This window comes from Mytilus trossulus, chromosome 5 (assembly GCF_036588685.1).
Source record: "Mytilus trossulus isolate FHL-02 chromosome 5, PNRI_Mtr1.1.1.hap1, whole genome shotgun sequence".
Lineage (NCBI taxonomy): Eukaryota > Metazoa > Mollusca > Bivalvia > Mytilida > Mytilidae > Mytilus > Mytilus trossulus.
Window position 1 is genome coordinate 37615334 of NC_086377.1, and position 27878 is coordinate 37643211.

Consider the following 27878-nt stretch of genomic DNA (forward strand, 5'->3'; position numbering starts at 1 on the left):
ACATAACCTAAACAAGGCCTACATTGACTATCGACTGTGTGTAGATCAAACATGATTAAAACTACATGTAAACATTGAGTTTTATCAATGGGAACGCAATTGTGTTTAGTTTACGTGTGAGTTACACTAACACAATACCGAATTTATGTCAATGTGAACAGGGCCTTAGTCACAGGATGGAAATTCACATGAAAAACCAAAATTACCTCTTTAATATTTGTTTTCTTAATTATTTGAACTTTTTTTGTTAGTGACTTTTTGAATATGACTTTTTTCCTGTGGCTTTATGTCTTACTTTCTTTATATTGCCCCTTCCTGTGTTTGTTTATTTTTCACTTAAACATAAGGAGCTGGGTGTGTTCGACTGGGTATTTGATTGTTCAAGTCACGGTAACACCACGTGTTTGTGGTATTGGTGTAGTAAAAGACTAATGGTAAGTTTTGTGTTTTTATATCAAGATTCTTACCTTATTGTGCGACATATTTTTTCTAAAATTGACAAGTTGAGAATATAATTAGGGATCTACCATTTGATATATACGGAAAAAAAGGGGGGGGGGGGGCTAGGATGAAAAATGTTGGCCTGCATTTTTTTAGTTGTAATTCCTGTTCTGACTTTTAATTAATTTTTCACGCTATTCGTTCCTGTCTGTTATTTTATATTTTACCCCTACTTTTTTTTTACATGAATTGCCATCCTGCCTTTTTTTGTCAAGTTGCTCGTACTGTCCCTTTTTTTATTATTATTCTAATTTAACCGTAGCCGCCCTCCACTTTGAAATCGAATGGTAGCTCCTTTACTAGAAGAGGGATGCAATACCTTTTTATGTTAGCCTGTGTTCGCCCTTTTCAATGTGTTAATTGTTATCTGTGATAAAGTTAAGCTGTTAACTGTTATCTGTGGTAAATTTAAGTTGTTAACTGTTATCAGTATTTATGCATTGTTGTTCACTGTTTTTGCCCAAAATCGAGGTATTGTTGACCTGTTAACGGGCCTTTTTTGACCCCTCTCCCTAGAACTATAAAGATCGAATATTTAGATGTATTTAAATAAGTTGAAACATTTAAGGAATGACTGTAATATTGTTTCTGTCTAAGAAGAAATAACATAAAAAATTGAATAACGCGCTATTTAACAGTGTGCACCACATTTTTGATGTTATATCGAATAGATAGAAAAAATATTACAGTCATTTCTTATAATTTAATTCTAAATTCCATTTTAAACCGTAGAAAACCATGAAACGTTGATGACATCACGGTCACACGACTAAATTATGTCTATGGGCTCATAACAATATAACGTCAGCCAATCAGAAGACGCGTTACATGCAAAATTAAATTACTTGATATTAACAATGTAAAGTGCCAGGATTCAAAACTTTCAGAAAAGATCGCCAGAGTAAGGACGGCGGTGGTCACAACTGTCTTTTACTTATGAAATATACACAATCTCTGACATAACATTTATGATATGATCGTGTGCTTTTATTCTCTATGTGCATTATGTGTGTTTATGTCCCATTTATGGGTGTGTGTTTATGTCCCATTTATTGGCATTATATTTTCTGGTCTGTGCGTCCGTATGTTCGTGCGTCCGTTCGTTCGTTCGCCCGTCTGACCCGCTTCAGGATACACATTTTGTTCGAGGTAGTTTTTGATGAAGTTGAAGTCCAATCAACTTGAACTTAGTATACATGTTCCCTATGATATCATATTTTTAATTGTAATGCCAAAATAAGGGGACACATTCTTGTTATTTCTATGTTTGGAATACATTTAACTTCTACTGTACCTCTTCCTCTTGTAATCACAATTCTTCGCATTTCGGTAGTGAATTAGATATATTATTTAGAACGAAAAAATAAAATCAAATGTTGTTACCTTGAATAAAGAAATATTTTTTAAGGTGAATGGTTACTTTATACACCTCAATGAAGCTATTTTCGTTCAAAACGATCGGTTATTTTCAAAGAAACAACCAGGACTATTCCAATTTTCAATGAATAGCGCTTCAATACATAGAATATTGGCATGTGTAAATTTATTTTACAGATTTAAGATGTTTAATTCCTTTTATAGATATCTTGTGTAAGGAATTTACTATTCTGTTTTCTATTCTAAAAAGGTTTTAGACAGGAACAATCCTTCCCTCTGTTTTAAAACTCAATGGCGGATCCAGGGGCCGGGGATTGGAAACCCACTTTTTTGTTGGCCGATCAATGCATTTAAATGGAAACATACAGTTGGACTCCCCTTTTAAAATGGCTGGATTCTCCCTTGGATTGTTGTATAAAGATGCGGCTGAGATATAGCCATATTTTGTCGGGTTCTTTTTAACCAAGGACGTATATATATATACATGTTTGTTTTACGTCAGAGATTTAATTATTGAATTTAAATCAATTTCAATAATAAAATATAAACCCTGCAAGCTGATAAATAACTCCGAGCAGTTGTAACTCTTTAACAATACAACTGTATTTTCTTTTGAAACCAATACCAGTCAATCATAGGTACAGAAAATAACGCAAGAAACAAATACTACAAAGTAGGGTCCGAGAATAACGCAAGAAACAAATACTACAAAGTAGGGTCCGAGAATAACGCAAGAAACAAATACTACAAAGTAGGGTCCGAGAATAACGCAAGAAACAAATACTACAAAGTATGGTCCGAGAATAACGCAAGAAACAGTATACAAATACTACAAAGTAGGGTCCGAGAATAACACAAGAAACAGTATACAAATACTACAAAGTAGGGTCCGAGAATAACGCAAGAAACAAATACTACAAAGTAGGGTCCGAGAATAACGCAAGAAACAGTATACAAATACTACAAAGTAGGGTCCGAGAATAACACAAGAAACAGTATACAAATACTACAAAGTAGGGTCCGAGAATAACGCAAGAAACAAATACTACAAAGTAGGGTCCGAGAATAACGCAAGAAACAAATACTACAAAGTATGGTCCGAGAATAACGCAAGAAACAGTATACAAATACTACAAAGTAGGGTCCGAGAATAACGCAAGAAACAGTATACAAATACTACAAAGTAGGGTCCGAGAATAACACAAGAAACAGTATACAAATACTACAAAGTAGGGTCCGAGAATAACGCAAGAAACAAATACTACAAAGTAGGGTCCGAGAATAACGCAAGAAACAAATACTACAAAGTAGGGTCCGAGAATAACGCAAGAAACAAATACTACAAAGTAGGGTCCGAGAATAACGCAAGAAACAAATACTACAAAGTAGGGTCCGAGAATAACGCAAGAAACAAATACTACAAAGTAGGGTCCGAGAATAACGCAAGAAACAAATACTACAAAGTAGGGTCCGAGAATAACGCAAGAAACAAATACTACAAAGTAGGGTCCGAGAATAACGCAAGAAACAAATACTACAAAGTAGGGTCCGAGAATAACGCAAGAAACAAATACTACAAAGTAGGGTCCGAGAATAACGCAAGAAACAAATACTACAAAGTAGGGTCCGAGAATAACGCAAGAAACAAATACTACAAAGTAGGGTCCGAGAATACAGTTGGTTCGTATTACATTTATTTAGACAAAGCATAGGCGGATTTAGGGGTGAAAAATGGGCCTGGGCCCCCCTTTGTGTCGGTAAAAATTGGTTGACTGTAAAAGGAATCAGTGAAGCATAACCTGAGTGGACCTTCTTAGGCAGTCAGTGGATCCTACTTATGAAAATTTCAGGATCCGCTATGCAAAGGGGCTTCGTTAGTCAAGTAGTCTCAGTAGTTCTATAAGATAATCACTAGCCGGTCCAAACTGAGGTTTTGAGTTCGAATCCCGCTCGTATAGGTGTCTCGACTCCAATCTTAATTGAATAGGATTGTGTTGCGATAAGTAGGACATAGGAAACCAACCTTTTGGACAGAAGATTCTTACAGAACTTGTCAAAAGATAGTATCTAGAGGAAAATTTTAAATATCTTTTTTTCCTATTTTTGTTGGGCCAGCGACTCAAAGCAAATGAAGGCAAGACACTGGGTTCTGCAAAACCCTTATAATTTTTATAGCTGAATATACTCACTTTTTTACAGTCAGTATTACCATTACTTGTGATCAGTTGACCATATAACAACATTGTTTTAACAGTTAGTAAATAGTGTAAAAAAATCATTTTAAAATCAGTAAGGAAATACTTGTATTTACTAAGTGCATCGGGAATTACATGTAATTCCTAAATTTTAGTAATTACATGTAATTCCTAATTTCACCTATTTATTATAACATATACAATGTTTACAAAAATGCATAATCTGTTTTAAAAACTTCTGACAATCTAGGCACACTTCAAGAGTCTTTTCTATCTTTAATTGTTTAATTTTCAACATTTTTTAAAAGCATGGGTGTATTACGCAATCCCTGAGAGAACATCCATTTTAAATCAATCAATACCTAAAAGTACCACATTTCCAATACTAATTCAACAACCACATGCACACATATTACCTTAATTCGGGTAAAACGAAGCAGCGCAGTCCATAGTTTATTTTATAAAGCTAAAACTTGTAAACATTAAGATTCGAATCTTTCAGTATCCAATTTTTTCTAAACATGCAATTTCAACCCCTTACTAAATATTTCATGCATAAAATATCAAGAAATAAATTGGCAAAAAATGTATAAAAAAAAGTTATACAATATTCACACTATAAAGACACCAAAGGACGATAACTGTGTTCTATGTTCCCATTCGTCATGTCTCGGGCAATTCCGTACCTTCATGAGTAGAGAAGCGGATTTACACGAGGATTATCGATTGTCCTCTAACCGTATGGTTGATGTGAGTTGACACTGAGACTACTATAACACACCTTCTTTTTGTGGTTTCAAACCTTGTGTTTAAATTTCATTGAGATATATTCACTTAACTAAAGTTATTGTCTGGAAAGTAAGTGTGATCGGACGACGCTAACGACAACGATGACGACGACAGACGACAACGACAACGTGATACCAATATACGACCAAATGTTTGCGGTCGTATAAAAAGCACGGAAGACTAACAAAAATGCTGCGATGTAATACATGTTTTTTATAGAAGTCTCAGGTTGACATCAATATAAAAAAAAACCAACAACATTGTATAAAATTGAGAATTGAAATAGGGAATATGTCAAAGAGGCAACAACCCAACCAAAGAGCAGAGAACATAACCCAAAAAATTCAAGAATGAAACGCCTTTGAAATTGGTCAAGAAATAAGCAATTTATAAATAGTATTAGAAAAGTATTGTTTTGGCCCCTTATTCCTTTAAAATTTGGGCCATAACCCCATAACCAATCCCAACCTTCCTTTTTTAGGTATGGAATCTTGTGGAACTACTTCAGAAAGATCCATACACTTGCACACAAGTTATTGTCTGGAAAAATACTTATTTTGACCCCTTTGTGGGCCCCTTGTTCCTAAACTGTTGAGACCAGAACCCCCAAAATCAATTCCAACCTTCTTTTTGTGGTTTCAAACCTTGTGTTTAAATTTCATTGAGATATATTCACTTAACTAAAGTTATTGTCTGGAAAGTAAGTGTGATCGGACGACGCTTACGACAACGATGACGACGACAGACGACAACGACAACGTGATACCAATATACGACCAAATGTTTGCGGTCGTATAAAAAGCACGGAAGACTAACAAAAATGCTGCGAGGTAATACATGTTTTTTTATATAGATCTCAACCCTCCCTCTATATCTCTATCCAATGTAGATCTCAACCCCCCTATATATCTCTATCCAATGTAGAAAAAACAAACACACACCAAAGAAGGATCATAAAAAAAAATATGATGAAATTTGCAGGACATGAGTTTTGAGTACAAAAAAAACCCGCAGGATGAGACACTTTCCAAATGACAATTTATGAAAAAAGTCAGGATAATCTTATAAAAAAGGCAGGACCGAATAGACTCAAAAATTTTAAAAAAAGCAGAACATAGATTACACCAAAAAAAGGCAGGAAACATTTTGCATCCTCTCCCATCCCCTCCCCCCTTTAAAATCAAATGTTTGCTTCCTTAATATAGACAAAACGTTCACAACTATATATGAACAGATGAAGCATTTACTAGAAAAGAAAAATCTCCGGAAACGCTGGTACAGTAAATGTGTTATTCTTAAACAGTGAAAAGAGAACCAGTTCAAGGGTAACTGTATTCAGTAGTGAAAACACAGGTCATTAATTATAAATAAAATTGTCAACTTCGTTGGTTTTTTTTGCGATAGATAACCGTAATGATGCATTCTCTAAACGAGGTATCGGATTCTAAGATCCGGACATCCTGGCATTTAAATTTTTAAATGGGTGATGCCAATAGGAATCCTCTTTTTTTTTCATCTATTTGAAGGTGGTAACTGATTATATCTATCGCCGATTATTTTTTAACCAGAGAATATAGTATTGTAAAAATCAAAACGATGATATTATATAGTGTCTTAAACAATTTGTAAAGAGTAAAATTGCTATAATCAATTGGTGTCGATATAATATATCAATTAAATTAATTTGCATTGAAGTCTATGGAAAATCTAGAGGATTCTAAATCGGCATCACCTCTCAGCAATGTTTACATAACACAAATGCTAATCATTGATTGGTCGTGCAGTTTCATTTTGTGATGTCATTGCAGACCTGAGACCGTCCCCGTTTTGGCAGGTAGGGGCTGCTATATAAAACGACGCTCTAATTTGGCTGATTATTTATTGTCGGTGGCCGATTGCAGACCTGTAGTGACAGTGTCTTGTTCTCCAGTCAGTCACCCTTGTAGTCTGGTGTCAAAAGGAGAGAACAAGACTAAAAACATACGATTTAGAGTTTATGCATTTTGAGATGAATTATATGTACATTGTTTGATATTTGAACGTGATAACACATGCATACATGTTGAACAATTATCGATAGGCTGTTGCTTAATTCATGTATTTTTATGAATACTATAATCCTACGTACATGTAACATCTTTTAGAAAATGACATTTCATTATGTCACTACAAAATCATTTGTTGAGATATATATACTATTGTAAATAATCAATAAGAACTATAACTAAAACTTAAACGTGGTGTTACTGTAGTGATTAGCGCATCGGATTACTAGCCGACTAAGGTTTCTGGTTCGATACCCGTACCGGGGAGAAAATTTCAGGTAATTTTGGCTCGCCTTTGGACACATTTTAGAGTATGGTCTTGATAAACGATGCTAGTCTGTCGGAAGGGGGCGATACGTATAGATTATCGGGTTTTCTACACATTGATATCGTAAAATATCAGCCGCGAGCCACAATGTGAACCTTTTTGGCGAGTGAGCGTAGCGAACGAGCTAAAAAGTTTCACATTGTGTCGAGCGACTGATATTTTACGATATCTATACGTAGAAAACACGATTATCTGTTTATCGTTCTATTAATGGTCGTTTTTTCTCTCCCTAAGACAGTTTTACGCTTGACGAAAGCAAGCTTGATAACTTCTCCTCTCGCATTGTGACGTCGCTGATAACTTCTCCTCTCACATTATGACGTCGCTGATAATGCCTGGTCTCGTTTTGAAGTCTTGATACGTGAGTTACTGAGCGACAGAGCAGGGTGATATAGGCGTAGGGAAGGACGATAAATTGGATGACCCGTGTTAAGAGAGAAAAAAGAGCATGATAATGCCGCCACAAGGCAGCGCTCGCACCCGCAAAGTGGAAAGGGATTAATACAAGTTGCTAAATATGTTTTAACTAAAGCAATGATAAGATGGTGTACATGTTAGACAGGTCGAGAACTCTAGATTTTCTGACGTCAGAATATATTTGCATAGTAATTTCCAAAACACAAGGCCAATATGGCCTTGAAAAACTGACCAATTGACTCAATGAACTACAATGCATTGTGGGCTACTACGAGTAAACTACTACTTTAAACACGTTGAATTAGTGGGAAAACAGTCAACTTATATATTGTCTGGGACTCTCATTACCAATGTTTTTAATCTGCAAATATATTTAATGTAAAATATATAACGTAATCCTCAATTTGCATGCTCAGATTAAAAAAATATTGTTTACTGGCTTCACAATTCGACTTTCTTTTTCGCCTTGCAAAAGTAGTTGAACCGGTTTTGTGCATTGTTATGAATTGAACCTACATTTATTTCACGACATGAAACAGTGAAATATCCAAGGAAGTGACCACTGTTCTGTAAAAAAATCATTTAAAACCGATATAATGTCATTCCAGAATCATTTCTGCCTAGAAAAACACGACAACTTTTATTGAAACACTTCTTTCTGTACTGAATGTGTAATTTTTTTTATCGGGACCTGAACTAAAAGTAAGAACATCATAATATTCAGTATGCTAAAAATAGGTGTTATGAAAGCGGCAGGGGTGGATCCAGCCATTTTAAAAAGGGGGGTCCTAACCCTGGACAAAGGGAGGGAGGTTCCAACTACATGTCCCATTCCAAATGCACTGATCCTTGAAAAAAAAGTGGGGTCCATCCCCCGGAACCCCTGCCCCCTGGATCCGCGACTGAGCGGGTACGGTTTATAGCTCAATACATTTTTTATTGTTTCATCCATCGATAACATCCGTTTGTTGCTAATTTTATCACAAAATATCTCAAATATTAAAAGTCTCTGGATCATAGTGGGTGCCATATTACCTATTATTTTTTTTCTAAAACGTGCTTTGTATATAGAAATAAGAAGATTAGGTATGAGTGCCAAATGAGACATCTTTCCAACAAAAAAATAATTTAGTAAAGTAAGCAGCCATAGATTCAATGCTGAAAAGTAAGCCATAAATGACCCACAAATTACTTGTGTAAAACAATAAAAACAAAAAACAAAAAAAAACCAGCCCAATTAAATATATAAAAGGAGAAAATATCTATCCCATAAAAAAAATATATATTATATTTGAGCCTGTATTTCAGTGGTTGTCGTTTGTTTATGTGTTACAAACTTGTTTTTTTGTTCTTTTTTTTTATAATTTAAAAGGCCGTTAGTTTTCTCGTTTGAATTGAATTACATTGTCATATCGGGGCCTTGTATAGCTGACTTTGCGGTATGGGCTTTGCTCATTGTTGAAGGCCGTACGGTGATCTATAAATGTTAATTTCTGTGTCATTTTGGTCTCTTGTGGACAGCTGTCTCATTGGCAATCATACCACATCTTCTTTTTTTATTATAGATCCAACGCTGCAATTTTCACAAAAGATATCAAATTTTCCACCTTCATGTTAGCGCACATACACATGGATAACATCATTACAGCTTATTTCCTAATTCATGTAGAGCAAAACTTTGATTAGCTTGCTTGCTTTGTTTGTATATTGTACAAAATATAAAATATACAAGTTGAACTATGTCTATATATGTATATTGTTTAAAGTTGTCAATCTTATTTGCAAAGCTTGTATAAACAATTATACAAACAAAGCAAGCAAGCCAACCAAAGTTTTACTTTGCAGGTAAAAGAAATCAGCTGTAATGATTTTATTCAGTTTGACAAATGTCCAAGCCCGTTAAAAAACGAACAAACTGAAACTACAGTTGCTGACCTTTACTACCTTCAAAACAAAGGGAACAATTTGGAAGTCCCATTTACTGAAATGTGAAAAAAATAAATACTTATAGATTTTGTTAACACTGCCATGTATGTAAATCCTTTTCGCCTTTTTTACGAACACAAAATTCAAGGATCACACATTTGCCTTTAATTATCTATACGAAAATTGCTGTACCCGTGAATATCAGCACCGGCTGTTATTGACGTCTTACTTTACACTTTACACTAGTAAGTTTGTCTTATGGGTAATTGTCTTGTTTCGTTGTTGTCTGGTGGACAAATACATGTATGAAATATATGTGCCATCATCAAACATGTTAATGGCTATATATTGGATTATTCAAACCCTTTTTTCTTCGCATAGAAACAACTCTTCGTTAATCTGAGCATGGAAGTAATACTTTATATCATGAACGATAAATGATGATACACAAAATGAAAAACTAAGAGAAATTGTGAATCCCGCATTGCACAAAAAAATGTGTTGTATTTCAGTAAATAACACGTGTTCTTGGTTGATTGTAAACACGTAGTAGTCCAGCATGCATTGTGACTCATTTAGTGGATTGGTCAAAAACCTAGGTAAAAATAAATTGCGTCACATGTAAATAAACAATTACATGTGCGAGATATAAGTATGCTAATTTATGCATTTCCATATAAGGTAGTGGTCCTGACCTGTTAGACACAAAAGCACAATTTATAAGACAACCATTATTACCGAAAAAGCTAGTTTATGGTGAAGAAAGCAAGGTTTGCAGTTTAAGAACATATATATATGCAAAAAACAGAAAAACATCCCAAGGATTACAACGGGTCCTTAACGCTGCGAGCAATCCCGCACACAAAGGCGGCCGCTTCAGCCGGCATCGTCACAACAATTAATGTATACTAGTTCAAAGTTTGAGTACAAACACTATTGCTTCTCTCGGCAATTCCATGTTATTCTATTTAAGGATGTACCATTGTGTTGATTCAATGCTATTAAACATATGGAAATCTTATAGAAAATCTACAGCCTTTATCTTTGTACTCTCATATTTGGCAATTCGACGACCGATAGATATAAGATTATTGCATGCCAGGCTGGCATTGGTCTCCGTAAAACAAGTTTATTAATGTAGTTATTACTTAAAACAAACAAAAATATGGACCAAATAATGTACACCAAACAAGTTTATTAATGTAGTTATTAGTTAAAACAAACAAAAATATGGACCAAATAATGTACACCTATAAGGGGGAGCTCGACCTTAGTGGCTCAGCACGAGGTATTTTGGAATTTACAGGTTGGTTACCTTTAACTTTTTGTAAAAAATAAACACTAGCACATCATAGAAAAGCAAGTGAGTAATCTATGTTTCAAATTTTATAACAAAAATCTCTGTAATAAAGACTGTGGATTTTCTATAAAAATCTTGTATTTTGTCAGACACAAAGTACTCTTTTTCTTTGAAATTCAATGAATCAGTAAATAATAATGCTTTGCATTAAGTTTCCTTTATCGTCCATAAATGGCTACACGGAAGGGGTCATAAACCTTAATTCTTTCACATTATCTTTTCGGAGAGTAAAAATGTGAATACACGATGTTTTGTGATATCAAGTCTTCAGGGCCAGATCCAGCCATTTTAAAAAGGGGGGATTCCAAACACAGGATAAAAGGGGTCCAATTTAACGTTCCCATTCAAATGCATTGATGGGCCCCAAAAAGGGGGTCAATCCCACGCCCCCCGGATCCGCCTCTAATGGGTATTGCGCGCTTCATACAACATATACTTCGGTCGACGCTTTTACACCCCAATGAAGTTTATACTAAAAGAAACATTCAATTCTTTAATGCATTCATTCATTCAAATAACAAAAAAATGAGTTTACTGGGGCAGGAAAAATAGATATAAAACATATACATAATAAATGCAAAACAAAAGGAAAGACAGAAAAAAAAGTGCCTTTAAACTAAATATAACTTAAATCTTAAAAATAATATGCTTACAAAATTTTAATGTAATGGATCAGTGGTCAGTTAGTCTATTATTGACATGCCTAGGGTCTGAATAAACATTTAAATTTCATATAAAAACATTTTATTTGACCATGTCAATTTGAATCGATTTCCTTACTTAATGGAAATGTTTTTCGGATTCAAATATTGGCTGTGGAATTAAAGTTTTAAGTTGTAAGTAACATTTAAAATTTATTTCTTTGAGTTATAGATAAACGAAAATGTACCCTATTTTAAAAAGAGGGACGAAAGATACATACCAGAGGGACATTCAAACTCATAGATCGAAAACTAACTGACAAAACTAAAAAATAAAAAGACAATCTGTCAAATAAAAATACACAGGACACAACATAGAAAACAAAAGACTTGAGCAACAAGAACCTCACCTAAAACTGAGGGAGGGGGTCCCAGGTGTTCCGGAAGGGTGAGCCGATCCTACTCCACATGTTTAGATAACATAGTTTACATTCATACTATCAATTGAGATACCATTTCATCTCTTTTGTTGTGTTATCTAATGCCTAAAACACAGTCTCTATAAACTTTCCTATAATACACAATAGTCTTAAAATTACCACGACTTAGAGAACTACCATTTGAGTTTTGAGGGGAGGGTGTTTAAAATGAAATTAAAAAAAAAAAAGCACGAAGAAAGTTGAAAAAAATTCGCAGGAAGAGACGAGCGTATGACATTTGCGCCGATTTAGAAAATTTTCATTCTTTCATTTGCGCCGATTTCATTTTTTCATTTGCGCCGATTTAGATTTCCAGGTAAGTTAAAACTTGTACATGTACATTTGTACTGTGCTATACCATTGGTAAAATCTGGTTATAATTGTTTTTCATCCATGTTTAAGTTAATGTTGATTCTTATCGTTCTGGAACTTCGTTGTAACTTGATGGACATATTGCACACTGAAACGGACCGAGGAGTCAATTATTTAATCATCGAGGGCCATACATATCGTAAGGTCGATCAGTGTTCTGAATCATACATTGTAACTACATATCTTACTAATGTACCATAAAATCGTGTAAAGCCAGAGTTACCACGGATTCGATTGTCAAAAGATAAATCGAGCATAACCATGTGGCAGATGTCCGAAAGACAGATGCTAAAGAACTACGGATACGGTCAACAAAGAAAAAAATATGGAGATGTATCGTGAAGGCCTTATTCCACCTCCCAGTGGTGAGCAGGGGACAACAGTTATATGCATGTTGTGATTGACAATTCATTACATTTGTACAAGTAGCAAAAAAGAGTTCTATAATGATAAATGAAAAATAACATGACTTGGATGAAGAGTTCTCTCATTGACACTCATATCACATATTCTTATATCTATTCACCTGTAATTTACCTGTAATAAAATCGGCGCAGATGAAAACAAAAATCGGCGCAAATGAAATGCAGATCGGCGCAAATGCAAAACACCGGACGAGACAATGCAATATTTTTATATTTTTTGTTTTGTGCAAATGTGTCACGTGTCACATGGATAACATAAATAACCACACAGATAAGATAACGTTATACTACTATGAGTGGCCGTTCATGTCATTTGCGCGATTATATACGCGTATATAATTTTCAACGCGTATATATACGCGTATATTGTGGTTTTCAACGCGTATATTGTGGTTTTCAACGCGTATATTATCGTTTTATACGCGTATATTGTTAAAATAAACACGTTTATACTTTATTCAAATTTATTTATCATATACGCGTTAATATACGCGTTATTTGCATAAATATACGCGTTGATATACGCGTTATTTGTGTTAATATACGCGTATGAAATCATTATATACGCGTTAATAAACATTCGTTTGTCTTATTGTTTTAACCACGCTTTCATTGGTTAAAACAATAAGACAAACGAATGTTTATTAACGCGTATATAATGATTTCATACGCGTATATTAACACAAATAACGCGTATATTAACGCGTATATTAACGCGTATATTTATGCAAATAACGCGTATATTAACGCGTATATGATAAATAAATTGCAATAAAGTATAAACGTGTTTATTTTAACAATATACGCGTATAAAACGATAATATACGTGTTGAAAACCACAATATACGCGTTGAAAACCACAATATACGCGTTGAAAACCACAATATACGCGTTGAAAACCACAATATACGCGTTGAAAACCACAATATACGCGTATATATACGCGTTGAAAATTATATACGCGTATATAATCGCGCAAATGACATGAACGGCCACTCATATACTTCAATCATGGTATTAAAGACAATATTTGCTCTACTAATTTAAATGATAGAAATTTACAGTGGTCAAACATTTTAGTTTTAAACCAAAAATTTAAATAGCAAATATTTGTTTTTTTAATTTGGGACACAGCATTTATTTCATAACAACCTGTGGCGAATTGGTTTTTAATATATTGATTACGATACAAGTGAAAACACAAAACAGCATTGTAACTTAGGAAAGTACATACATTTCTCTTTTCAATTAAGAAACAATTTATAAACCCAAGTCAGGAGCCTGTAATTCAGTGGTTCCTGTTTGTTTATGTGTTACATATTTTTTTCGTTCATTTTATTACATAAATAATTAAGGCCGTTAGTTTTCTCGTTTGAATTATTTTGATTGTCTTATCGTGGCCTTTTATAACTGACTATGCGGTATGGGCTTTGCTCATTGTTGAAGGCCGTACGGTGATTTATAGTTGTTAATGTCTGTGTCATTTTGGTCTTTTGTGGATAGTTGTCTCATTTGCAATCATACCACGATGATAATAAAAGATATTTTGCGTTCATGAAACTTCTGATGAGCCTTAAGGCTCTAAAGTTAACAACGCCCTTTAGAATTTGAATTTGTACATGTTTAATTCCATAATTAAGTCTGTATGTTCTACTGCTAATTATTAACTAATTGTTCTATAATCCGTTAATTGAATTTGCCACTCATTTAGAGAAATACATGTCATGTCTATTCAAGTAAATTTTAATGTGTTATATAAACTGTTTAATTATTTTGATGTGGCAGATTGGATTAAGTACTACACTGAGTAGTTCCTTATCTGTACAATTGTTTTCCACGCTGAACTTATAAGTTCGACGTTTATATACATCGCGATAACCAGAGTCGTCTTTTGTTGCAAGATTTAGTCCCAGAGTGCGAGCAGTCAATCGTGTTGTTTATTTTGTGTGTGTGTGTGTGATTCCAGGCCAAACGTAACTCAGGCACAAGATACACCTAGTTTCTATTTGTAACAAGTGACTGCAAAAAAACAAGGTAACTATTAAAAGTGTTCATCTCTTCTTAACAATTTACGAAACAGTATTCAATTCGCCTTTTCAGAAACTGGAGGGCTATGGGGTGGGTCTCATTGGGGTCCAAGCGTGACGCGGGATTGACGATTTTTTGTAAGCGTGACTCGTTAACGTCAAACTATTATGGCGTGAAAACGGGAAATGATGTCTTGCGGGACCTGGGAAATGACAAAAAAAAATAGAATTGCTTACCTTCATAGTGTAAGCGGGATACGGGAATCTGCAAAACAGTAAGCGGGATCCGGGAATAATTTTAATTATTCATGCGTACGATTTATTGTTTTATGTAGTAGGTGATTTGTTTGCAATCTACTTTAGATGATGTCAAATAGTATTGGTCATTTAAATTCAAATTGGGAAATTTAATTTTATGGCTGGTCAATTTTGATCTTCGCTTACGAAAGGTTCAATAATTGGATTATTCATTGACCTGCAGATCCATGATCATGATACTGTATTGATTTGTATATGGATTTAAAATAGATTGTAATAGTAGACATGGTAGATGTTTGGGTTATATATTTTTAAAACGCTGTTCCACAAATTGGTGAGTTTACTGAAGCATGTCATTTGATTGTAATTGTATAAACTTGAATATATATGTATTATTTCTCACGTGTCTTTAGTATAGGCAGAATTTATTGTATGTGCGATACTAGCGTATATTTAGTTTTATAATTTTACGTTATTAGGTATTTATAACCGTATACTATGCTTGCTGGGCTATCGGCAACACTTCATATATTGTATTAATTCATGCCTTCATACTAGTGACCTACTACGATATATATGGGGTCAGTACATACTTAATGGGATGAGAGCGAAGCTCAAATGATATATATTGGGTCAGTAAATACTACATGGGATGAGAGCGCACTGTGTAATATCTGCACGAGTGGCATTTTGACTAGCGGCCTATCTAAGTGATTAAGTCGTCAATATTTAGTATTGAGATCCTGCTTCCATGTGTCTATATACAGAAAGCAAATGTCAACAATAACAACTTTTTAGCTTTATTTTTTTTATTAATCTATTTCAATCGTGTATCAATTTCTACGTCTGTTGAAACCTTACTGCGATTTCTTTTTGTTTTGTTTTGAAAGGGAAGTAACTCATTAATGCAAACAATAACAACTTGTAAGCTTTATTTATTTTTTATAATTTTATTTCCACCTTTCATCATCAATTTCTTCGTATGTTGAGTCCTTTCAGATGTTTCCTCCACACCGTATTGTTTTTATACGCCCGTCAAAATTTTAACGGGACGTATTATGTTATACAAATGTCCGGTGTCCGTCTGTCTGTCTGTCTGTCTGTCTGTCTGTCTGTCTGTCTGTCTGTCTGTCTGTCTGTCTGTCTGTCGTAAACATGTCGCACCGTAACTTGAGAACGACTCATCCAAATTTCATGAAACTTATTATAGTTGTTTCTTATGATAATTAAATGATCTGTATACTTTTTGGTGAAAATAAGATTCAAACTTTTTGAGTTATGTTACTTTGTTACTAAAACAGGTGTCTGTCGTAAACATGTCGCACCGTAACTTGAGAACGACTCATCCAAATTTCATGAAACCTGTTATAGTTGTTTTTTTATGATGGTCAAATGATCTGTATACTTTAAGGTGAAAATAAGATTTAAACTTTTTGAGTTAAGGCACTTTGTATCTAAAACAGGGGGGTGTTTTTTTTTTCACATGTCGCACCGTATATCAAAAACAATTTTTGATTATTGCTTAAAACTTTACACACTTTTTATTTATATTGATCTAAAGTTCTGTAAACTTTTTGGTGATGATCCAAAAGTTCATTTTTGAGTTATTGAGTATTTTGTAAAAAAGGGGGAGGGGTCTTTTACATGTCGTGCGATATCTCAAAAACGATTAATTGTTATTGCTTTAAACTTTACACACTTCTTTGTTACATTAATCTAAAGATCTGTATACTTTTTGGTGATGATTCAAAATTTAATTTTCGAGTTATTGAGTATTTTGTAAAATAGGGAGAGGGGTCTTTTACATGTCGCGCCGTATCTCAAAAACGGTTAATTGTTATTGCTTAAAACTTTACACACTTCTTTGTTACATTAATCTTAAGATCTGTATACTTTTTGGTAATAATTCAATATTTCATTTTCGAGTTATTGAGTATTTTGTAAAATAGGGAGAGGGGTCTTTGACATGTCGCGCCGTATCTCAAAAACGATTAATTGTTATTGCTTAAAACTTTACACACTTCTTTGTTACATTAATCTTAAGATCTGTATACTTTTTGGTGATGATTCAATATTTTATGTTTGAGTTATTGAGTATTTTGTAAAAAAGGGGGAGGTTTTTTTACATGTCTGGTTTTGATTCAAAATTTTATTTTAGTGATATTTAGATTTTTTGTTAAAAAAAGATGGGGGGGGGGGGTCATATGTTCCGCCGTATCTCAAAAACATATATGGTTATTGCTTTCTCAGAAACTATTTATGATTGTTGCATAAAACTTTCACACCAGACGACGGGCCTATCATGGCGCAGCTGTTTATTATAAAGGTGTGTGCCATCTTTTTTGTTTTGAATGGGAAGTAACTCCTTACCAACCCCATATGGTAACTAATCCTCTATTTTTTTTAACAACACATGGAAGATATTGACTGGCTATACAGCCTTTGCACGGTCTGGAATTTTTTTTATAATTTTTTTGGGACATTCTATATCAAATTTACATAGTCATCACGTGCAGTTATTTAACCAATCATATCTCTATAAATCTATAGGAGGTAAGATACACATCTTTATTTAGCCTCCTTTAGTAGAGATAGTTATGCAAGTAAGATATTAATAAAGGACACAATTCAAATTAAGTTTGAACAAATGAATTAAAACACAAGAAGTCACTTTAAGGATGTACTTAGGTGATGTTTTGGAATTTGTGTCAAATGTTCGGACTCCATACCATATATATAATGTAAAATATTTTGCCTCGTAACAACTATTAATTTTTCATATAAGACTTGATAGCTCATGAAAAATTGTTTACAAAATTTAAAAAGATTCTTAATTTTCTTTCTTTTGTTTTATGATCCAAATAATACCAAAGCAAATATAAGGTGAAAGTCCAAGTCAGCCTTTTCCCGCCATATTTTAAATCTCAAATATCTCGAAAACCTATCAATATTTTTAGCTTATCTTTATCATTTTAATTGATTGTCTACTAGCTTATATATCAGTTTTGATTTATATTTGTTTTTAAATTTTAACTTACCTCACCTAAGGATGTACTTAGGTAAAATTTTAAAAAGAGAATAAATTAAAATTGCAAATAAAAGTCAGAAGAGCTTTAATTAGGGATCAAATAGTTATCAAAAGGTACCAGGATTATAATTTAGTACGCCAGACGCGCGTTTCGTCTACACAAGACTCATCAGTGACGCTCATATCAAAAAAGATTTAAACCAAACAAATAAAAAGTTGAAGAGCATTGAGGATCCAAAATTCCTTTTTAAGATATTTGATCTTAATAAATATTTTAAATATGGCGGGGAAAGGCTGACTCGAACCTTCATCTCATTTTGCATTGATACTATTTGTGAAATCAAAAGAAAACATCTAGAACGAGATTGATTTTCTCGCTTGAGCTTGTACGGCGAAAGTGAGAAAAGCAATCGAGTTTAGATGACCAATGATAATCTGTTTATCGCTATTTTACCTATTCAATTACGCCACGCGCCCCCATTGTTTCTAGCGATAATTTTTCCTTTACTAGACTCCGCTAAGAAAAGAGAATATTCAAACATGGTGACGTTTTGTAAAATAAAAATAAAAGTATCTTTCATTTCATATCACATAATGTAAAACATGTTTGCAGTTCACGTACCAGTAGATTCAAATGACATCTTTCATGTTAACGGAAAGTCATGATAACTACCGTACATTCGGATATATTTATGAACAACTACCGTATTGTCCTTTCACATTCCCTCTATGTTGTATCTATTCTTCTTGTAAATATTTCAGTTAATAAATGTGTTCTGTCTCAAATGGGATTGTTATTTTGAATTTTCTAAACGTTTTGTTTAATATATATTATTTGTTTATATAAACCACATGATATTATATTTTAATGGCATTATGTTGTGTTTATATATTCGATACTTTTTGTTAACATTCAAGATGTATTTGAATCTACTGGTACGTTAACTGCAAACATGTTTTACATTATGTGATGTAAAGGACGGATGTTTAATGTGTCACTTTGAACGTTTTACAACATTAACATTATACTCAAAAACTAATACCAAGACGAGACATACCTGTGTGTCAACTACTTATTTAATTTTTACCTTCGTATTTGTAGGAAATTGAGAACGCTGACGTATTCTCATTTCTTCTTAAGATAGAATGGATAAAGGCCAGTATTTTAAACTGTTTTAATTTCATATAGTTTTATTAACCACTGGATCTTACTTCCAAAATAAAAACACAAAAACGAGACACACCTCTGTTTCAATTATTTATTTAACTTTGTCTTTCGTATTTATAGGTAAATTGAGAGGGCACACGAACTCTGACGATAGAATGGATAAAGGCCAGTATGTTAAACTAACAGTTGCTATTATCATAACAGGGTTGTGCTTTATGGCATATTTTGGAGTATCCAATAATATAATTGAATTAAAATGGAACACCACGTTGATTAAATTGAACTGGAACACACAATTGGTTGAATTGAAGTTGGATACAGAACCGTTCCATTCGTGCACTGGCCTGAATTGTACCAACTTTTTTAAATCCTATTTTTGGAAGGAAAGCTATAAATCAGTGGTTTTTCTAGGTGATTCATGTATGTATCGGTTGTTTAAGGCTATATTGGGAAAAAAGAGACCATGCAAAGTTCAGAAACAGGCTGGTCGATGTAACCTCATCTCATATTTGGGTCAACGAAGACGTTCTAACTGGACCAAACCATCTAGTGAAGAAGGACCTGTTGGGTATGGATTAACACACCCATTTTGTACAGATTGTTCTGGATGTAACAGTGCACTTTTTAGTTGTGGAGAAATCAAAACTGAATATATCTCAGTTGAATATGCACGAGATGTCGAAATCCAGTCAACAATCGGGAATACTACACAAGAAGCCGTTTCTTTGTACTTCAATTCAAACTTTACAAATGTATGCGTGGTTAATTCTGGTATCCATGACATGGTTCTACCAGCCCTAACAGATCAACTTTATGTTAAAAACGTGCAGCTCTATGTGCAACATCTTGTCCACACATGTCAGAATGTAATTTGGATTTCCACGACAGCAGTTAGAGGTGACAAAGGATTTCCTCAAAATAATCCCAGAATTCAACTGTGGAATAGATTAATTAAAGAAATGTTACGTAATAAGTTTCCAAAAGTAGGTTTTATGGATTTTTTCACTATTTCTAATTCCACAAAAGCACATAGTGATAATGTTCACCTAACAACAGCTTTGTATAAATTGTTCGCAAGTTTTTTTACTTGATTTGTGTACATGAAATATTTAAATATTGTTTATTGTACTGGTCGATTGTTTTGTAGTTTTTATTATATACATGTCTATTATCCATTTATAGCGAAAACTTGAACTGACAATGACCCTTTCAAAGCCACAGAAAACGTTATGTACAGAGGTTAATACAAATATCACCTTTTAGGTTGCACTTTGTAAACCAGGGTTGGCAAACACCCGGGTTTTATGAGTATTGCCCAGACCAGTGGGTTTTGCTGTCATTTACTGGACAATACTGGGTAATAAAAGATACTAGCCAGAATTTTAAAGAGGATTCAGTAATCAAACAATATATTTAAGGTAAACACATTTTAATTGTCGAGCCTGCAACTTTTGTTGCAGAAAGCTCGACATAGGGATAGTGATCCGGCGGCGGCGGCGGCGTTAGCTAACTTCTTAAAAGGTTTATATTTTAGAAGGTGAAAGACCTAAATGTTTTTGTATATAGATGCCTCATGTTACGAAGTTTCCGTCAGTCACATGTCCAATGTCGACCTCATCTTCATGTTTCAGTGACCACTTAAAAAAAGTTCATTATTTTTGTAATGTTAAAATCTCTCTTATTATAAGTAATAGGATAACTATATTTGGTATGTGGGTACCTTGCAAGATACTCATGCCCGTCAAACAGTTTTCACTTGTCCTCGACCTCATTTCATGGATCAGTGAACAAGGTTAAGTTTTGGTGGTCGAGTCCATATCTCAGATACTTTAAGCAATAGGGCTAGTATATTTGGTGTATGGAAGGACTGTAAGGTGTACATGTCCAACTGGCAGGTGTCATCTGAACTTGGCCTCATTTTCATGGTTCAGTGGTTATAGTTAAGTTTTTTGTGTTTAGGTCTGTTTTTCTCATACTTTATGCAATAGGTCTACTATATTTGGTGTATGGAATGATTGTAAGGTGTACGTGTCTAGCGGGCAGATGTCATCTGACCTTTACCTCATTTTTCATGGTTCAGTGGTCAAAGTTAAGTTTTTAAGTTTTGGTCTTTTTATCTAATATTATGTGCCAAAGGTAAACTATATTTGGTGTATGGAAATATATTATGATCTATGTCAGTCCCGCAGGTTTAGATTGACCATGACCTCAATTTCACGGTTCATTGCACAGCATTAAATTTTTGTGTTTATGTCTATTTTTCTTAAACTATAAGTAATAAGTCAACTATGTTTGTTGAATGGAAGCATTGTTATCTGTTCATGTCTGCCTGGCATGGTTCATCTGACCTTGATCTCATGTTCATAGTTCATTAGTCTTTGTTTAGCTATCTTGGTTATTGTTAAGTTTGAGTGACAGTTGTAATAAAGCTTTATTCTTAGGACTATCAACATTATATCAATGATTAGTAAAGAAGGCGAGACATTTCAGTGTGTGAACTCTTGTTTATAAACAAGTTTATATGATAGCGATCATATAACTCTAAACAACCTCAGAAAAGCCATCTCAAAAGAAGCGAGAATTATTGAAGCGGGACAATTTACCGACCGCGAAGGTTAACATACTACCGCAACATTTCTGACCGAAGCTCGTAATAAAACTCAGCGAAATTTCAATACAAACAACCCACGTTTCAATGATAAAAAGCGTCTATGCATCTACTGCACGGGTATACATTTTCCGGGAGATTGCACAATAATTTCTGACGTGGATGAAAGACTGAACATCGTAAAGCAAAAGAAAGAAATGTTTCAACTGTTTAGGAAACCACGGTGTTTCAGAGTGTAAATCGCAGAACCGATGTAACAAATGCAACAATAATCATCACACCAGTATTTGCGGGGAACAAGCTACAGATGGAAAAGGACAGGACAGCAAGGATAAATCAACCGTTGTAAGCTTGGTAAAAACAGAAGAACCAGAAACCGCAGTAATGTTAACCTCACAACACACAAGCGTTTTATTGAACAGCTATCGCACCGATATCATACAGGAAACAGATCACAGAAGCTAGAATTTTATTTGACGAAGGTGCCCAACGTTCATTCATCACTCAGAGCATAGCCGACAAATTGCAGATAAAACCAAGCGGAAGAGACACAATTGAACTGTCAGCTTTTGGAGACAAGGAAAATAATATATGTCATTTGGATACAGCAACCGTTCAACTACAAACTGACAAAGGTGAGATTGTAAACATCAATGCATTGATTGTTCCAGATATTGCAGTCCCACTTCAAAACCAGACGAAATACTTTACACGCATTTTGCCATACTTGAAAGATTTAAAGCTCGCACATCCGGCAAATAACGCTGATAGCTTTGAAATTTCACTCTTGATAGGAGCCGATTACTATTGGGATATAGTTCAAGATCACGTGATAAGAGGGAATGGACCTACAGCCGTAGCATCAACAATTGGTTACTTGTTATCTGGAACGGTAATAAGAAACGGAGAGAAATCCTTGACTTCATCAGTTCTTCTGAATGTTACTTCAAACCATACAGAGGAAAGCGAGATCGAGAAATTCTGGAATCTAGAATCGTTAGGAATACGTTTACCACAATAGGACGATGAGGAGAGTTTTGTAAAGACTTATCAACAAGACTGTATCAAATTTGAAAACGAAAGTTATTCTGCCAAGTTTCCACGGAACCTGGATCATCCGGGTCGCCCTATACTGTACCCGCTCGAAATCCGAACAAACATTAACAATTTAGATGACAAAAATGATGATACCTCAACAGAGAGATTGACACGAGTTCTACCAAAACGAGAGACATCTGTCCGAGCTCGAGAGAACATCAAGAAATGGACTACCCAAAAGTGATAGACTTCGTTCAAAGTGAAAAATTAAGTGAATTATTTGAATTTGTTTTAGAAAGACAATTAATTATTTAATTTTCAGTAATATCTATTCGATTGACATTCAAAGTAAATAATACTATTTTTACTTTTGCCGGCCCCGAGAATGTCGGGAATTTTGCGCGAATATATACATGTTAACGTTGCTACCTGACTTATGTAATTATGACGTGACATATAGCAATGGTTAGACGTTAGAATAAACACAATCTATACACAACGCATTTTATCTACTTTACACAACATTATGTCCCAGACACAGAACTCTTTTGAAACAGTTTTACATTTAATGGGTATGAATTTGAGACCATGATCACTAAATCTTTCAAATACATGAGTGAGGTAACTTATATGAGATTCAAAATCCGGACTGGCTATTATCACATCGTCAAGATATATAAGGTCAAGTTCACTGTATCAAGACTTATTCCATTATCCATTGAAAGGTTCTTGGTGATCTACATAGCCCAAACGGCATTCGAGTGTATTCAAACAGTTCGTAACATGTTGTGAAGGTTATTTTGCATCGATCCCTGGGTGCAACTTCTTTTCGAAGGAAACCCACTCTGAAGGCCCAGTGTCGAAAATACACTTTCTCATGCTAAGTTGTCTAAACATTCTTCCATATTCGGAAGAAGATACGAGTCTTTGCTGGCACTACGTTGATTTTAATATAGTCAGTGCACATTCTTATACCTCCATCTTTTTCCTAACAAGAAAAAAACTGGTACCAACCATTCAGATTGAGAAGGTACAACTGTTTCACTTTGGAGTAGACTATCGAGGTGCGTTTTTTTTCTCACTTTAGAATCATAATAGAGTGCGTCGGAGGGGCTGACGAATTGACTTACCTTCATCAGTCTTTATTTGATGTTGAATACAAGTAACACAACCAAGGTCTTCACCATTCTTATCAATTATGTTTTTGCATTTGATTAAAAGTAGTGTCGAACGACCGATTTTTTCCGAATACCAAAAACGGTAACCGGTTAACCGGACATTTTTCATCTTTATACCAATGTAATTTGGTTTGTTGAGAAATAAAGATATATATAAATATTCAATTTGGATAGATTTGATATAAGTTTGTATTGAAATCATTGAATAGTTATGTTTTATTTAAAAATTGAGCTCGTGGGAATTAATTTGACAGGTCAATTGTCCAGTGTATTGATTGCAATTGTTAATCATAAAAACATAAAATTAGATCGGGGCTGAATCATAAAGAAACATAATTAGTATATATGTTTTGTAAACAGTAACTTTAAATCAGTAATGAGATTAAATGTTACTAATTACTACATTTATTCGTTTATGCTCGAATATTGTGTAAACCTACATCTAAATGTACACCGTCCGTAGTGCAAGGGTTAGTCTTACTTTAAATTAAAAAAATGTAAAATGCAAACAAATGTGAATGTTCCCAATGTATACGTGTTAGTAATAGAAACATGATAAAAAAAAGCAAACCCAATAAAGAAACGATCGTACGATGACCTATAGTGGTTAATTTCTGTGTCTCACTTGTAATCATACCACATCTTATTTTTATAATTAATAATTTCAAATCGAAATTTTCGAAGACAGCAATGAAAAGGAAAGAATAATCGGTTTCAGACATATGACATGTTTAAAGTATTGCTTTGTAAAAGGTGAGACGTTAATACAAATATTGAATTGAATATGACAGTCATATTCAATTCTACGAGATTAAGATTTTTTTTTAATTTTTCATTCTGAAGTTGGTACAAACGCTATAGTTGATACGGTGTATTTGCTAATTAAAAGTCAAACTTTGCCAGGAATCCTCACGGACAAGTCTTATAATGCTAAATGAAAAACTTCAATTCTAAAATGACTTTGATGCAAGGTTGTCAAATTGACACTCATACCACATCTTGTATCTATGTGAAGGGTTCTATTGATAAGGCTTTCAAACACCAACTTAAACTACCGGTTAACCGGTTATAATCGGTCGAACGATTATCCGAGTAGCCGATTAAGTAAAAGTGTACGATTTGACAACACTAATTAAAAGTTAAGCGACATCAACACAAGCTTGGCTGTGACGTCTGCAGTACTCAAACTTTATTGATAGAATGAACAACATAAACACATCATGCACTAGTATACAATCCCGAACCCAATAACAGTTACAATACCATTGAAAAGCTGCAGGACACAATTATAATTTTTCAATTACTATTATTCTATACAAACATTACGATTATCAAACAAGAAAATTGCCATCAAATTAAGATTTCATCCCGCTTTTTGTAACGTCAATTTTCTAATCGTCTAAACAATTATAGCGCACTCTATTACGATACCTTGCTATCTTGCAAATGAGTAGTTTTGTCAACTACATGCTATAATTGAGAAAAAAAAGACTAAATTTTTTTACCTATTTCTGCTGTCGTCATATTTGGATCGCCATACATTCATTTACGATTATCAGTTTAACCTAAGTGGTTCTAGAATTTTTTCAATTGATAAAAAGGAGGAGTAGTACACATAACCAGGTATCAATTTATATGTTGTAGACCTATACAGTTTGAGGTCTGCAATTATACGTATGAAATTCGATAAGTCGCAAGATCGAGAAATAAAGATCTGGTGGAAATGAGATATGCAATGTAAACATGAAATAAAATTGAGAAAGGAAATAGGGAATACGGAAAATGACAACAACCTGACCACATAGCAGTCAACAGCCGAAGGCCACCAATGAGTCTTCAATGACGCGGGAAACTCCTTTAGCTGACCCCTTAACAAATATGTATACTAGTATAGTGATATCATATCGATCAGGAAAAAGCTTTATAAATAGAGATATTTCATTTTTTTCCAGTATTCATATCCGCCATGGTTTTTTTACTCATTGACTCAAAACTTTTGCATACTAAATAATCATTTTGATTCTTTAAAATATCAACTTTCGATGATTAAGTGGGTACAGGCGAACTAAGAATTTATAGATTTATTAAAAACATGTTTTCTAAATGCTAGTTTGCAGATTTTGGCAAAACATCGAAATCACACCTCAATAAAACTGGATATTTTACCGTAGACGTCTTTGTTGCCCACGAAAATAAATGAATCTACAGTAGTTTTAAAAGGTTTGTGTTTTTATTATTTGTAACTGCAGCTTTAGTTACGGCAAATTGACATTAAGCGTTTTACATAATACTTTCAAAATAACACAAAAATAAGACATACTTCCGAGTCGTCTACTCATTTAACTTGTATTTTGTATTTCCAGGCACACGATTACTAATCTCATCTGAAGATAGCATGGATAAAGGCCAGTATGTAAAACTAACAGTTGCTATTATCATAACAGGGATGTGTTTCATGTTATATTCTGGAGTATTCAATAATATAATTGAAATAAAATGGGACACCGCATTGGTCAAATTGAAGTGGAACACACGATTGATTGAATTAAAGTCGAATACAGTGCCGTTCCATTCATGCACTGGCCTCAATTGTACCAACTTTTTGAAATCCTATTTTTGGAAGAAAACCTATAAATCAGTGGTGTATCTAGGTGATTCATGTATGCATCGGTTGTTTTTGGCTATATTGGGAAAAAAGAGACCATGTAAAGTTCATAAACAGGCTGGTAGATGTAACCTCATATCATATTTGGGTCAACAAAAACTTTCTAACTGGACTAAACCATCTAGTATAGAAGGACCTGTTTGGTTTGGATTAACACACCCATTTTGTACAGATTGTTCTGGATGTAACAGTGCACTCTTTCATTGTAGAGAAACCAAGATTGAATATATTTCAGTGGCATATGCACGAGACGTCGCAATTCAATCAACAATTGGTAATACTACACAAGAAGCCGTTTCTCTGTACCTCAATTCAAGCTTAACAAATGTATGTGTGGTTAATTCTGGTATGCATGATATGGGTCTACCAGCCCTAACAGACAAACTTTATGTTAAGAACGTACAGTTCTATGTACAACATTTGGTTCTTACGTGTGATAATGTAATTTGGATTTCCACAACAGCAGTTAAAGGTGACAAAACTTTTCCTCAAAATAATCGCAGAATTCAACTGTGGAATAGATTAATCAAAGAAATGTTACGTAATAATTTTCCAAAAGTAGGTTTTATGGATTTTTTCCCTATTTCTAATTCCACAAAAGCACATAGTGATAATGTTCACCTAACTCCAGCTTTGTATAAATTGTTCGCAAGTTTTTTTACTTGATTTGTGTACATGGAATATTAAAATATTGGTTTCTGAACTGTTCGATTGTTTTGGAGTTTTTATTATATAAATCTATTATTCCTTTATAGCGAATATTTGAAATGACAATGACCCCTTCAAAGCCACAAAAAACGTTACAGAGGTTAATAGATATAGGAAGATGTGGTGTGAGTGCCAATGAGACAACTCTCCATTCAAATAACAATCTAAAAAGTAAACCATTATAGGTTAAAGTACGGCCTTCAACACGGAGCCTTGGCTCACACCGAACAACAAGCTAAAAAGGGCCCCAAAATTACTAGTGTAAAACCATTCAAACGGGAAAACCAACGGTCTAATCTATATAAACAAAACGAGAAACGAGAAACACGTATATATTACATAAAC

General features: G+C 34.0%; 1 protein-coding gene across 11 annotated transcripts; it reads left to right on the top strand.

Moving 5' to 3' along the window:
* Positions 1 to 338: 338 nt before the first annotated feature.
* LOC134718823 (uncharacterized) lies at positions 339 to 27510 on the top strand. Of its 11 annotated transcripts, none has more exons than XM_063581597.1 (3): positions 15294 to 15474; positions 19457 to 20319; positions 26524 to 27510. In XM_063581597.1, the coding sequence occupies exon 3, from the start codon at positions 26556 to 26558 to the stop codon at positions 27489 to 27491; it is 936 nt and encodes a 311-aa protein (XP_063437667.1). In that variant the 5' UTR covers positions 15294 to 15474; positions 19457 to 20319; positions 26524 to 26555; the 3' UTR covers positions 27492 to 27510. The 11 variants fall into 10 exon arrangements, with proteins under 11 accessions (XP_063437677.1, XP_063437673.1, XP_063437675.1 ...); XM_063581603.1 differs by lacking the exon at positions 15294 to 15474 and adding an exon at positions 345 to 434; XM_063581602.1 differs by lacking the exon at positions 15294 to 15474 and adding an exon at positions 11692 to 11774.
* The last annotated feature ends 368 nt before the right edge of the window (positions 27511 to 27878 follow it).

Bases quoted from the DNA above. Each gene is read 5' to 3' on its own strand.
- LOC134718823 (XM_063581607.1), top strand. From the start codon at position 26,556: ATGGATAAAGGCCAGTATGTAAAACTAACAGTTGCTATTATCATAACA.